Source organism: Pelecanus crispus, chromosome 7 (assembly GCF_030463565.1).
Source record: "Pelecanus crispus isolate bPelCri1 chromosome 7, bPelCri1.pri, whole genome shotgun sequence".
NCBI lineage: Eukaryota > Metazoa > Chordata > Aves > Pelecaniformes > Pelecanidae > Pelecanus > Pelecanus crispus.
Window position 1 is genome coordinate 28,520,102 of NC_134649.1, and position 15,188 is coordinate 28,535,289.

General features: G+C 40.6%; 1 protein-coding gene across 3 annotated transcripts; it reads right to left on the reverse strand.

Annotated features, from left to right (window-relative positions):
• Positions 1-740: 740 nt before the first annotated feature.
• On the reverse strand, positions 741-15,101 carry ISY1 (ISY1 spliceosome associated protein). 3 transcript variants are annotated; one of them, XR_012831186.1, is made up of 13 exons: positions 15,074-15,101; positions 14,755-14,777; positions 13,207-13,258; positions 11,369-11,434; positions 10,502-10,544; positions 10,222-10,334; positions 9,395-9,512; positions 8,384-8,506; positions 5,848-5,957; positions 4,652-4,738; positions 3,246-3,726; positions 2,744-2,900; positions 741-757 (listed from the first exon to the last, which is right to left on the reverse strand). XR_012831186.1 is itself a non-coding variant. In XM_075713663.1 (11 exons), the coding sequence occupies exons 1-11, from the start codon at positions 15,074-15,076 to the stop codon at positions 3,619-3,621; spliced, it is 846 nt and encodes a 281-aa protein (XP_075569778.1). In that variant the 5' UTR covers positions 15,077-15,101; the 3' UTR covers positions 2,919-3,618. The 3 variants fall into 3 exon arrangements, 1 of the variants encoding a protein (XP_075569778.1); XR_012831185.1 differs by lacking the exon at positions 741-757 and having other exon boundaries at positions 2,550-2,900; XM_075713663.1 differs by lacking the exons at positions 741-757; positions 2,744-2,900 and having other exon boundaries at positions 2,919-3,726.
• Positions 15,102-15,188: the final 87 nt, after the last annotated feature.

Below are 15,188 nucleotides of genomic sequence, written 5' to 3' on the forward strand. Positions count from 1 at the left end.
ACCATCAAAGGCAAGTCACGGGCCGTAACGGCACAGACATCCTCGCACAGCTCACCTCAGCCGCAGAGCAAGCGGGCACCTGGAGCACGTTCTACCGCCACGGCTGCGCCCGGGGTTTGTGCCACCGTTTTACACCGTGGCAGCCGGCGAACGTTCGCGGAGCAGCCGCGACGTCAGCTCCGAGCCCTGTCGTGCGAGAGGGCTGCGGAGCGGCGGCAAGCCCAAGAGCCCTCGGGGGAGCTCGGCTGCCTGGCCCTCTTCGAACTCACCAGGAGGCGGTACCACCTTAGCAGCAAAGGAAAAGGGAGTAGCACAAAGTTACTACCAAGGCAATAACTAATTTTTTCTTTAATAACAAACCAGACGTTCCTTCTGGTTCTTCAGGAATCAATGCTTTTTAGAAAAAAGCACATCATGTATATGCACAAACACTGCGGTATTTTAGATGCGGGATCCGTATTGCAAAGGGATTTCCCAGCAACTAGACTTAAGAGTGAGAGAACAAGCACAAAATATCATTAGTTAATGGATACTCTTCAAAGCTATCTCTGTTTATCTTGCTCATCCAGATTAGGTAAACCCACTTCTTTCCTGGTACTCCCCAAAAATATTCCTCACCACCCTCTCTCAGACTCCAAGGAGAAACTGATCCTCCAGCGATCGCATTGCACTCACCAACACAAAGATTAAGGAAGGTGTCTTTCAATCTGCACCACTTACATGGCTGGCATTAAATGAAGCAGAATTGAATGCATTTCTAAAACACAAAAGCCAAAATTGATGCAGAGAACAGAACAATTATGGAGGTTAACCCCTCAAAGCTCAAGCCAGGACCATGCAGAGTGGAGAACTCTACGGCAGACAAGAGAACAAGCTACATGTTAGCATGTATAAAATGACGTTTATTTTATAACCTAGACGTCTTCAAGGCTGAGACATTATAGAGATGGTACAAGTTATAAGCCCAACACCACACATATGTCTAAGTACAGCTGCACACTCAAAGTAAGAGTTAATGCAGAGCCTATGCACCATTTCATTCTCTATGACACACTACAAGATCAGTTTCTTGGCTTTGGCTACAGAAGCTTCCCAGCCCTAACTCCTCCAGCAGTTTAACAGTCTGTACAGCAAGCAGAACACAGGCATTCTGCTATAGGCTGCTGCTGGCAAACAATTTGCAATTTGTTGGCTCAGATGCAGCCAAAGAGAGCATTCAGTTTAAAAATGCTTAGCACTCGGAGCTACAGAGTGAGTATCTAGTACAGCAGGTTCAAGTAGCAGCCACAGTTTGCATTGCACAGTTCCATATTGCATTTTTTCACGTTTATTCCACTTCTGAGTTGGTCAGCAAAGATCAGCACTGCCTTAACGACTTCTTTGTTTACCTCATTATATTGGTCTTGCTCAGGGCTGTAGCTACTCCTTTGAACACGAATGCAATTACTATCCTGTCTCAGTTTTCTCTCATTCTTTCCATTTATACTTTTTTTTTTATGCCTTCTGCCATTATCACTCTGTCTCTGACCTGCCTTTACCCTTCTGCTTTCTGTCTTCCATGTTATAGATTCATAGTGACAGAAGGGATCAACCACGAGTATTATCAAACTCCCAGACTGTATCAGGCCATAAAAACTAGCTGTGTTTTTCCCCCTCTAAATCTAGTTTGATTATGCCAGCATATAGTTCAGCAAATCTACAGCAAGACTGGCATTCTTCTCCCAAGCACTGCTGCCCTAGAAGAAAACAGTTTTGTAGTGAACAAACAAACAGTACAGTCTAGCAGAAGCATGGCTGGCAAGGGGCTGTACACCACAGACCTTTAACTCTAAATGCCTTTTTGGCAAGCCCGTTTGACTGCTCTAGTTTTTTTGCTGGTGTCATGTCCCCTCCTGCCCCGGTCATACTAAGGTTTGGTGATCAACACTCCTGAAGCATGATAAGAACTTACTAGACTGCCTGCCAATTTATTAAGCTCCAGGAACTCAGTTAGTGGCTTAGTACCAGGCAACAAAGCCTTTATCCTTTACATGCTAATCTTTTCCACAGGTGAAGTACACTAGGCTTGATGCAGTACTGCTAGACCATAAACCTGTTAGCACATCCAGCATGAAAGGAGCCTGTTTTTCCATTCTTGGTGGCCAAGGGTTTCAGGGAAGGAACTCTGGGAAACAGTCTTTTACAGCAATATAGCAGCATGTGGATAAAAGCACATCACCTTCTCTAAACCCAAGAATAGAAAACACTCAAGAGGCAGCAGCAAAAACTAAACCCAACTTTGGATAGGTGTTTGCAACTCAGAGCACACAATTTATTATGAGTCAAACATACTCATTTGCTGCTTTATTACAGAGAAAGCTATGCTGCTAACAGGAAGAGAGAAGAATGTGCTTGTGTTGGTCATCTGCTTGCTATCAATACTTGAGTGTTTGATTTTTTTTTTTTTTTTAAAGATTTGAATTTTGCAGCTATGCTTCCCACTTTTTCAAGGCTTTTTTGTTTAGTCATTTACATCAAGTAAGACAAAGTTTGCCTCTATAATTTAGAGCTTTGATTGTTCTGGAGTGGATTATTTATAATAGACAGAGCTGAACACTAATTGCATCTAGAAACTCTAAACAGTCCCAGACATGGTTAATCGGTTGTTGAATACTATATTCCTTAGATAGCACTTCTACTCCACAGCTGCAGATGTCCAATTTAAAATTTCATTCATTCAGACCTGTATAACAATGTTAGTCACCTGTAAGACTCTAAACAGCCTCTGCTGTAATCGGCTCCTTGTCACAGGATACACAAGCTAAGAGCAGTGGGGATGCACAGCTTCAAATCCCTACACGGATGGCTGTTTATGATCCCATTCTTTGGCTACGATCAGGAAAACAACACAATCCTTGGAGCTAGAATGAAACAAGACATCAGGTTGTAAATAAGTTTTACTAAAAATATTTGAACAAATTATTGCAAAGTTGGAAGTATTTACAATAGTTGCTGAAATATCCAGCATTTAAGCAATTCACCCAGGCACAGTTACAAACCACAAAAAGGGTTAACAGTTTTTAGACATACTGCATGTCTCATATGAAGATCCAAACCAACTTCAAAGTCACTCATAAGATCTGCCATCAAGGTATCTCTAAACACGTTTTAGGCTATTCCGGTAAACTAACCAGGCATAATAGAGTAAGTTAGTTCATAGAGTAAGCTCAGTAAAAAATCAACATGAGAAAGACGTGCACGCTTACAGTCAGGATACAGCAGACAGAATGGCAGTAACATCAGTCAGTTTTCCTTCAGTATTTAAGGATTCACTGGGTTTGCAGTTCTACCTGTAAGAGGCACCGCTGCACAGACTGTTTTACAAAGTGAAAGGACTGAAGACAGCTGCTGAAGATGTACACAAGTTAACCAAGGGTTGATCTTTTTCAGCACTGAAATGCAAGTCATCTCAGTGGATAAATCAAAATGATGGCTTTCCTTCTACAGAATACACGGCAACTTCATCAGTTTACTCAACATCCAAAGGGACTTTCAGAGCCAAAAGTGATTGCTACCAGAATATGTGAACCTCTTGCTTTAAGATGGATTATATAAAAAGCAGAATATACTGGTGCAATGTTACAATCCTAAAAGTGTTTTTGCTTCTTCACTCTGTGCCATGAGGGTTTCACTAGCATATTTCTGAAGAAGCTCCATCTTCTTTCTCCGTACAAGAGCTTCCTCAATCTGCAAATAGAAACATAGGATGACATTCAGCTTAATCAAGATGCTGAAACCTAGCATGCTTAGCTATTGAGACAGGAGAAAACCACAGGAAACAGACTGAAAGTTAGAGGTATGTACTACTGTAAAACTAGTTGAATTAAGACGAGTCAGAAGTATCTTTTTTAATACTCAGCTGAAGTCATGGAAGTCAAAAGAAGCACTAAAATTGATGCCTCCATTTCAGATCTCAGCTCCTGCCAGAGAGCAATGTTTTTAATCATTATTTCTCTCCTGCAGTTTTGACAAGCCATGACACGTATATTTTGTTGAATATGCAGGATCATGACTTCACAGCAGAATACAGCATTGTTATCTGACAAGATGACAGCAGGGGACAAACCGCCACATGCTATCCGTGTCATGTAAAGGCATACCTAACAAAAGGTACATAACTCCAGAATCTTACCTGAGTTGTATTTCAAAAAACCTGTCAATGTTAAGGTAATATATACCCTAGAGCAGTTTCAAAATATAATAGTCAATTCAAGGTCATGCCACCAAAATAATTTTAGAAAACTTATGAAAGCAAACCCTGCAATTCAGAAATCATCCCATTAAATAAAAAAAAAAAATTAGACTGTCAGCAGAAAAGCACAGTAAAGATATAGTAGGCAATCAGGGTTATCTTGATCATAACACCACAATGCTTTCCAATTCATATAATACTTATTAAGGTTTTGGAAATTCTCAGATGAAAAGGGTTATAGCAATGGTACCGTAATTCTGGCCAGTTCCACAGCATTTGCAAGAGGATTAAAGAGCTGCAGAGTAAAGTCATAGAAATAACAAACTGAGGACATTTTTAGCGATGACCTGCCACAAGTTAAGATCTCTATCTTGCAAAAGCCAGAGTGCAATTCTGCAACTTAGTTTTCTTATGTCTTACCTCCTGTTGAGATGGCACTGGAACATGTGCAATAAATTTCTGCTGGCCTTCTTCACCTTCTTTTTCCTTGCCACCTTCCTCATCAGACTTAAAAAAAAAAAAAAAAGCCACATCAAGTTTACTTTCTGAAGGGGTCATCAAAGACACCATTTTTACTTCCTCTGCCAGAAGGAACCAGATAGACAATGATCGATGCTACAAACACAAGAACTAGGTGAACTGGACCAAACAACAAAGGAATATGGCAAGCATCACATTCAGATCCTGCTCCTTGACATTTTCAGGATTGTTGCTTTCATTCTTCATATGGCTTTTCTTCTGCTGTGGCATGGGCATGAATGTAAAGCTATATTCCCTCCTCTTCCACATCTCTCTCGCTGGCATAGCAAAGCTATAAACAAGAGGAGCTAGCTAACCAAGAAGCGAGTACCTTAAAAATATATGTACCACCTGCCTGTATAGCTCTGTACTGCTTCTTTCTCATGCCTGAGAGCTCGGCTTATGAATCATGAGATAATCAAACAAAACAGGGTACTGAAGGAACCACCAGTTTTACCTTATGGACTATGTCCTTTTTATTCTTGTGAGAAACCTACTTAGGTATGGACTGCAAAATAAGGACCCATTTCCAGTACCCCTTTTACAGGTCTCCAAGAACACAGGCAATGTCCCTCACTTCCCTTACCGGCGTTGGGAGCAGAGAGGATAAAGAAGCAAGAGCCATGTCACAGCAGTGACTTCAGCGTCAGCAAAGCCTTGCTGTATCAGGATTCAACTATAAAGACGACCCTGGCAACCCTTGGTTTTGCCACACATTGGCAGTGTGAAATTATGCTGTACACAAGACTACTTGTGCTGTTACTGATGTAGATTGTACTTAGAAGCAAGTGTTCAGTTAACAACACACTACCTTACAAATACCAGCATTCCAGGCAGTGACAGTTAAATCTCAACAAGGTCTCAGCTGTTAGTTGTTTCTCACTCAAGTAAGAAGTCTTCCCTAGCTGCCAGTTTTCACTGCTTTCTAAACTTGGACCAAGTATACTCATCCACTACTGATTTTTACTGAACAGGGACAATTGTGTAGCAAGTTAGGCAGAGAGAAGGGCAGACAGATTCTCAGCAAAATAACTCTACTTCCAAGAAGGCAGCGTAGAAGACACATGACATGTTACATCACCTTAGCCATCACATACCTCATCATCATTGACAGCATAGATATTTACTTCCTCCTCCTCTTCCTCCTCACCTCTTGCAAGTCGTGCTTCTCTCTCCATTTTCCATTTCTCCACTGCTTCTGCTATAACTGGTCAGCAAAGGAAAATGGCAAGTGTATTGAGAGCAAGTTAAAGCAGCATGGTCCAGCTGAAGCCCCAGTTTCCTTGACAGCAGTTCTGCAGCACTGAAGTTAGAGCTCCCTTGACTTGTCTCCTATTTCCAAAGCTTTTCCAGACTTAAACTTCTTGCTTAAATCCTCTACATCAGTAACACATTTACTGTAGAACCTTGGTGTAGTATCTAAAAATACATCTGAGCAAAACCCAATGCTATCATTGTGAAAGTGTGGTACTTGCTAATGCCTTAATTTGGGTACATTTTAGACTCGAAATGTCTAAATGGATAAATATCAACCTACTTTCTGAAGTAAGTAACAGGGGGTCACATGACCAGGCTAAGTGGCTCTTACAGCTCTGTGGCATGTCAACAGCTATAGGAATGTTGATCACCATGTAATCAGATTATGCTGCTTAGAGTGACCATCCATGTAAGTCTCTCTCTTTTCATCTCGTAGTGTATTTCTCTTATTTTGTAGCATGATTCAACTCGCTGCTAGCTAGGAGCTGTTAGGCTGCTGTATCTCTACTACACAGCAGAGTGCTAGTAAGAGTGCTAAAACAAGTTTTAAGCTTAATCAGTGACATCACCAGCACATAAAAATCCTAGGGAGCTGCAAGATTAATGCAACTAGGCAGTATGAAATGCCTACAACTATGGAAGCCAGCAGCCACTCCCCCTAGCTCTCAAAGATTAAACATTAAAATACCCTCCCCGAGAAAGCAAAATCTAACTACCTAGTGGCACACAGCTGCATTTTTATGTGGCTTCAGAACAGAAAAGGTGCCCCAAATGGAGTTTTTTCAACACTTTGCTTCACAACAATTTAACTCTTCTGATAACAAGATAACAACTACAAGAGCCTAGACAAGAAGTGACCCTAAGAGAATCTTAGCTATTGTGCATTAATAGTACATTAATAGTACAGTTACTGGTTCTGTTAGCATCTCTAGCCTTATTTCAAGTGGCACCAAAGATGATAATTTTCTTAAATAACCATATGAATCTAGATGAGCTACCTCTCCTGCCTGCAATTAGCAAGGTGTGCAAGATGAACACAGAGTGGGATGCCTTTCTGAGAGCACTGCACCACACAACTTCCCTTCTTACACTATCAACTGTCTGCCAGCCAGCTACCATTCACTTGGTTTAGCACTCTAAGCTGTACTGCAGGACACAGATAAGTAAAATATTTCCTTTATTCCTCTCTTCCTCCCTGTCCTATACCAACAAGGCATGATCTCTAACACGTCATACTATGAAGATCTCACACATGGAGAAGGGATAAATATAAGAGGATGACCACACCAAGAGATACTAAGTATTGATAGCAGTTACAAGCTCAACAATTTATAATCATTTAACAATTAACTTCCTGCAGTTCTGTTTAAAGTTTTCTCTCTAACTCCAGAGAGATAATTATATACAAAAAGCAGCACCATTCAAGAAAAAACTTGATTGTTTTATCTGCTGTGTTCTGTGGAAAAGCCTGCCAAGGGTTCCTATACCAGGACATTTCCTACAGAGCACTGAGTATCTGCCTGCAGTTGAAGCTTCAGAAGTATAAAACAAACACACAATGTGAACAGCAACACATTGCCAGGATGAGACAATGTTCACCAGAAGCACTGAAAGAACTATTTAGAAAACAGCTAAGCTCTTAAAGGTGGTGGGTGGCCTCTTGCTTAAAGCTACACAAATACCAGAAGATGGCACACAGTGCTGAATTTTAAATAGGGTTTCAGGAATCAGACTCATAATCCTAGTGTCTTTACCGGACAAGTCAGTAGAAACAAAACTAGAGAACTAAGTGAGCAGACACATGTATAAATATTATCTATTGAGAAAGTATGGATTTCAAAGGAAAAAAGATTCACAAATGTCTTGAAGTTCCAATATAGATGATGTGGATAAATTAACATAGGTCACCTACACTTCAGGGTTTCCAGAAGGTCCCCTCTAAACTCCAAGAAAACTAAACAGCTATGTTTATGGATAAATAATTAGGTGAGACAGGAAACAGATGGTATTGTCAGTTTTCACAAAAGAGGAGATAACCACTTGAGTTCCACAGATGTCCCTACTTCAACCTACTCTTACGTTCTTAAGCATGAAAAGGTGGGGGGAAAAAAGAGATTTGTCTTCAATAGCGAATCACTTGCTGACAATATTAAATCATTAATAGCAGTAAAGATGAAAGTGAACTCTAAAGCACACTCCCTTACCCCTGAAATGCCTTACAGAATAGTGGTTTGGATACCTATGTGACAGATGAAATCTGACAGCTAAGCACAAGATAACACTCACGGAGGGGCGAGAAAAAAAAGGTATCTTAACTTCAGAGTCCACCACCACACCTTCTTGGACTGATTTATGCAGGTTTTGAATCTCACACACCTTTCCTTTCATGTTCTTGTTCCAGTGGCTCCAGAATACCATCATCTTCATCCCTGTAGCCATAGTATTCTGCATCAATGGCTTTCATAAGCTCAGCTCGAGTTTTCCGAGGTGGTGGGAGGGCTGAAAGAACACACAACTGTCATTCATCCAGGTCCATCTTGATAGCTTGCTGTGCATTCCTGGTTTCTATTGACCTCACAGCAACTACAGCTACCTTGCTTTAGCTAATAACCAATGCATGATCTGAACTGCTGTCAATACTGGGAGTACTGTTATTTTATTCTGGCCTGCAAAAAACAGTTTGAATACATGACCTGATGTTTCATATTGCACAGCTCCCACCCTGTAGCAATTCTACACTGTCATGCATGCAGTTGTTTTTCCCCCTGTACTGGAGTCCCAGTACTGAGCAAGACTACTATATGAAAGGAACTAAAAAACTGTCCCAAGGTCCCCCAGATCATGTAGTACTTCCCGTAATTTTTCTTTGCAGATGGTAAGAAAGAAAGAGCTGATTCAGTAGGCCTGCCTCACTTTCGGGTCCAAGTAATTCGCACTCATTCTATGACAAATCAATAGTTCTATCCACTTACATCTAGTTTTTCCTCTTATGAAAGCTGATTCCCGCATCTAAAATTATGTTCAAACCAACTTTTTTTTTTTTTTTTTAAAAATTCTGAACTCAGAGTACTATTTAGAACTTATCAATAAAGTTAACCTGTTATGCTGGAAAGTTTCTATAGAACATCAGTCCCTACCATTTGGAACTCCCAGCAGAAAACAGACTTTACTCTTTTCTACATGTCTTTAATTGCAAACAGCCAAAGGTGTTCTTTGTCCAAGGAAATAACATTTAATTAATTACTTGTGTTCAGCGTTTCATTTAGCTGATCTAAGACACAGGCCAGAGTATGCTGTTACTAGCATTCTCCACACACTACAGCAGACATTTACTCAAGATATACTACTATGTAGAATCATGTCTGGGAAGAGTTGCTATCTACTTACGTTCCTTTTCAAAAAGTTCTCTAACTCCTGGTAAGTCCTTTGCAGCTCCAAAATATTTGTAACCTCTGTTTCCTGGAACTTCTTTCCCTTCATGGTCTAACATTTTCGGTCCAATCCTCTGGAAAATAAAGAGAGTTCATTGTTTAAAATTTTATTCCTTTTGCATCTTGCATTTCTGTTTTCCTGGGCATCTTAGTAGATTAAAGGATTGAGAAAGAAGATATGCTATACCAATTCAAGTTACCCCATAAGTAAAACGCCCTCATAGCTCATTTTTATACAGGTTCTCTACTTTTACTACAAATCACACACTTAAAATGACCACACACACCACAGAGTGCCCATACCAGATTAACCTTCACAAAATACCTAAACCTGTCTTATTCTCTGTACTAGTATATTCAGGTATCAGATAAATAAGCACTACTAAATCTGACAATAAGCATACTTTTGATGTTTTGGCAAGTAAGAGCTAGTGTCCTTATTTCATTTTCAGCAGTAACTAGGTGAGCCAAGTGAAAACCCTTCTACAGAATGATAGAGTACAACACAGAAAAACACCACCTACTGATGGGTAAAATCAGACCATTGCTGCAAACTCTTAAGAGGAAGGCAAGACCCCTTGAACCAGTGTTCCAAATGAAAAATCTGATTCACTCATCATGGAAACAAGTATTTCTTCTAACCGTTTTAGGGGCTGAATAAAGTTCCTCTCTAATAAGCATTGGCCAAGTAACACGTGGTTGACTAAACGTTGCAGATTTTTCTCATTAGTGACTTTACTTGTAACCAGAACAACCATGTAGTACAAAATAATCTACACTTACAGCATAATCAGGACCTCCCAGCTCCTTTATTCTGAATTCCCAGTGTCCTTTCTCCCTCAGAAGTTTGTTTATTTCATCATTCAGGTCCCGAATTCTGAATTCACCTAATCCAGCTGTTAGAGGGGAAAAAGGCAATGAATTAGGCAGCTTATTAGAAGCACCAGAGTAATTTCAGAATTTATGCAATGGAAACAGTGTAGTTCACATGGAATGTGATTTTTGCTGTAACTGCTTAGGACTGAAGATTCAAAAAAATAAAACGTAATTAGAAAAATCTTACCATTTTGAATCTGTGCCACTTTCTTGGAAATTTCCCCGATGATCTAGTCAAATAAGAACACAGAAGTAATTTCTCAAAAAAAAAAAAAAAAAAAAAAGGCAAAAAAACCTTAGAAATATCCAACTTCTAAGTTGGCTTTTTGATCTAGAAAATGGATCTGAGCCCCTTAATTGGTTTAGTGGTGGACTTGGTAATGTTAGGTTAATGGTTGGACTGGATGATCTTAAAGGTCTTTTCCAACCTTAACGATTCTATGATTCTATCAATTTCAAATACCAACACAGATTTTATTCAGACACAAATACAGTACCTCAGAAGCTTAAAAAACAAGGACACATTTTTACAGCTGTGCATGTAACGAGGGCACCAGCACATGAAGTACAGAGAAAAGCTGAGCGAGAACTGGGTTTGATCCACCTTAAGAGAAGACAAAAAGGGCATAACCTATTGCCTGCTTTACCTAGTGGAGGGTATAAAGAAGACAGAGCCAGACTGTTTGAGAGGTGCATAACAATAGGACAAGTAGTAACACACACAAGGGGAAATTCTGTTTAGATGCAAGGGGGTGGGGGTGAAGCAACCCATTAAGAAGGTAATCAAACACTGGAACAGGGGCCCCCAAAAGTTGTGGAATCCAAATCCTTGAAGATATTAAAAACTCAGTTGAACATGGCCCTGAGCAACTTGATGTGGTAGAACCTACTCTGAACACTGTGGTGAACTATATGATCTTCCAGTCTAAATTATTCTGTGATTTAAGTGTCAGCATACTGAAGAAGTCTGAAAATTTGTAAGCAGGCTGTCTAAATAGGAAGTACTAAAGTTCTACCTACTATAGAATTGGAAAAATCTATAACTTGACATTACCTGCCGCCTCCATTTCTCAGCTTTAGGCAATTCATTACACTCTGATGCAAGGAAAGGTCTTCGTTCCTGTTTGACAGAAAGCCACACACCATGAAGTTTTAACCTAGCATCAACACATTCACAGCATTTCATGCAAACTTTATTGCTTGATTAATCCCAAACTATGCTACCAAGCTCCAGTGCCTTCTGCTCCCACCGATTTTTATTAAGTGGAAAACAATGACGATTTACAGCCCTGCCAAATTAAACCATCAACGAATATAACAATCTACTTAAATCCACCTTATTCAAAACAAAATCTGTCACCTGTTTTTTCAAATCACCCCGCAATCCTCTTCAATACAAATAATGTTCCACTTAGGACAGCTGAATTACAACATCATTTTCAATATACTAGCACCTAAATAAAATCCGCTGTTTTCCAAATAGCTATTAAGTTTAGGCCCTTCTTTAATTGCTACTGCCTAAATACTGTAATTTTTTTTCCAAGATTATTTTCTTTTCTACTCTCCCAACTACAACTCATCCAAAACAGCTTTTTCCCAACCTTCGCCACATTCTGTGGACTTGCTTACACAAACTAATACTTCACCTTACCTCTAGGACTCTGTGTGCAGTTATTTTGTCCCCTTCCCTACAGTACTTCCAGAGCTCTATCTTTTATATATTAAAAAACCTTCCTTCATATAATATACCAGAAACTCTATTCCATCTTATTCTCTGGCTATTGTTCATGGAATCTTTTCCACTACAGTTTCCTCAAACTGTTTTTTTCCACTTTAGTGTTTCGTATTGCTCGCGCTTGTGCATAGAACAATTTCTTAAGGTGCAAACATAGGACACCTCAGTTAGTTTCCAGAATTCCTTCGTCATTTACCCAAAAGTAAAAATTATAAACCTGTCCAAAAAAACTTATTTGAGAACACTCTGATCCCCACATAAATATTCTTGTAATTTGAGTTATGATTCAGTGAAGAATGTACAGGAATATCCAGAGATAGCTGAGAATCAGTCTCTAAGGTTCTGTGTGGGTTTAGGGGTGCTATTTCTTTCATTACAGTGGTGGGGTTTTTTTAAATTACTAAGTTGCTAAGCCCATTTTTTTTTTGTCAATCTTACACCAATCAAATAAAAAAGCTGCATGACAGTGAAGACAACTATGAATAGATGCACAGCTATCACGTGTTGGGTTAATAACATGCCAGTGTTATGTCTCATGCAAGCCTTGAGTTCACAATAATTCTGAATGGCCCTCTGTTTTGTGGTTACTGTTTTGTCAGAATATTACCAATGACAAAGATTATAAGAAGGATTTCTCTACTTCTTCTGGGAAGAAATCCAAACCAACCTTGTGATTACTGTCAGTAAAAATAAGTGTAAGTACATCAATTTGCATAAGCAGCTGCAGGAGATAACGTCAGCCTCAAAAATAATTTTCCTTTTCTGCCCAGCACACTGCCTCTATTATAGCAGTATTGTAGTTTGAGGGGTTTTTTTTCCTGAACTATTACATATCCTACCTACATTACATAAAAAAATTAAGTGATGTTCAGTTTGCACTTTCTTCTCAGCAGCCAAGCCAACGTACCTCTGAAACATACATATACATACATTTTCAAACAGGTTATTTAGTTAAGAAAATTCTATTTACCATTTCTGTTTGTGTCACTGTGAAATACCATCACTACTTCAGGTGCTTTCCGGGTGACTAACATCAGACTCCTATAGGATACCTGTATCTGGCATATGACCTTTCTGAAGCTGTCACACAGCTCTGTACATGGCTTGCATTTCACTCTTGACTAGAGCTAAAAAAGCTTTAGTTTTTTACATCATACCTTAACTTTTCCTTCCTCAAGCTGAGCTTGCCGAAATCTTGCCAAGGCCGTCCTAAAGAAAAAGAAAGGAAGCAGATTTACTTTTACAAATTTACATTCCAACAGGAACAAGTTTTGCTCTGGATGTTTATTATGGACTTAATTATAGTCTGTAGAAAACAAAAGCTTGAACATATTCATTGACCAGCTCTTCTGGCTAGCAACTTCTTCAACACTAGAAATCCTTGGTGGTTAATTTCTTAGATAAATATAAATCCTAGGGAGCAGCTAATTATTTTTTTCTGTTTAGCGTATGCCAGCATGTTAGATATTAGCAGCAAAAGGACGTCAACAAGTTATAAGCACAAGCATAAAGTTTACATATCTTAGCAGGGGATACATCAAAAAGCAAACAAAATCTCAAGAGGAAAAAAGCTCCAGTAAGGAAAGCAGCAGTTAGTAATCAAGTTTATTAACATTACCAAAATATTCTGAGTTTCTCACAACTGAGCAGAGACTACATACAGTACGCTTTTTTTAATATAGTTTTATTTATTTACTAGACATTTAATAGTTACATTAAAAAGCCCAAAACGATTGAGCACATTTAAAACCTTTGACAGCATACCTACACCCTGCATCTAAGCCAATTATCTAGGCTCCATCTGCTGTTAAGAGGCATTTCCAGAATGAGAATCACACCATCGAATCCAGCGTCCCAGATGCACTGGATGGGATCACCATAAAAGAGCACCTCACAAGGTATTAGATAGCTGTAGTCTCTTCAGCCTCTCTCTGAGTTACTATTACGAGCTCAGAAAGTATTTCAGCAAAAAGAACAAACATGAGACATATATTGAAAAGCCTCTGATCTAGCAGTTCTAAATATGTGGTCTGCAAACGTTTTTGGAAAGTACTGAAGAAAGTCAATGTAAAAATAAATATGTTAAGGACCATTGGTTTATCCCAAACCACTCCTAAGCAAGTAGAATTATACTTAAACGAATACTGACAGATTCCTGTCTAGCCTGGCATCTCTGTTCCAAAAATAGGAACCGCCTAAAACCGTAACATTATAACATATTTGACCACATTTCTCATCCAGCCCTTGCGGCAGCCTCTCTCCTGCACTGGTTAGTGCAGCACCAACCAACACAGCTACACAAGCTCCACGCTACCAGGTACACTGCGCACAGATGCCTTGTATCCCTCCTACTCCCACTGTCTCTAGACCAGTATAACACATGCAACTAATACCCAAAAGCATTATTAAATTCCCAGTGCTTTAAAAAAGGCTGAACAGCAAGTCCCACTGGGAAAGCATGGCTCTGTGGGTGCAAGACACGGCACAGATGTCTCTAAAACCAAATTACAGCCAGAGTCTCAGACATGCAAGACAGCGTAACACATAGGCACGATCATGCTGCTTCAGAAGTAACACGAGATAACACAGACTGATCTCTGGAACCCGCAGGGCTCTACCCTAAGGCCAAAGCAAGTGGTGCTTGTACTCAAGTGCCCACTCAGGGGGTATGAGCATGGCCAGTGGCTCGCCCCGGCCGTACTTACATGGCCTTTTCTGCGTTTCGAGCCTGAAAGAGAGAAAACAGACGTCTTGTTACTGACGGCGCTCAGCAGCCCCTCACCGCTCAGCCCCCCGCTGAAGCTCCCCTCGCTTCTAAGCGCGTAGGAGGAGGGAACGGACACCAGGCCCCCGCCTCGCTCCTCATCCTCACCAGCCCCAACCCCGGCCGGGGCGGCGGTGGGACATCCCACCCTGCGCAGGAGCGGCCGGCCGCACGTCGGCCTCACTCTCTGCGGAGCCCCCCTCGCCGGGCAAAAGCACCAGCGGGGAGCAAGGGCCCACCGGCCGAGGCCCCGCACTCACCATGGTGCCAACCAGCCGCCTCAGCCCCGCGCCGTCACCCCGGAACTGAAAGCGGCCCCAACTGCGCAGGCGCATCAACGGGCTGCGCCCCGCCCCGCCCCACTGCGCGTGCGCC

What these genes read in the sequence shown, in the direction of transcription:
- ISY1 (XM_075713663.1), bottom strand. An exon ending in CGAAACGCAGAAAAGGCCAT is followed by an intron (nt 13,259 to 14,754) that starts GTAAGTACGGCC and finishes CTTTTTCTTTAG; the next exon opens with GACGGCCTTGGCAAGATTTC. An exon ending in ATGCTGTCAATGATGATGAG is followed by an intron (nt 4,739 to 5,847) that starts GTATGTGATGGC and finishes TTTTTTTTTAAG; the next exon opens with TCTGATGAGGAAGGTGGCAA.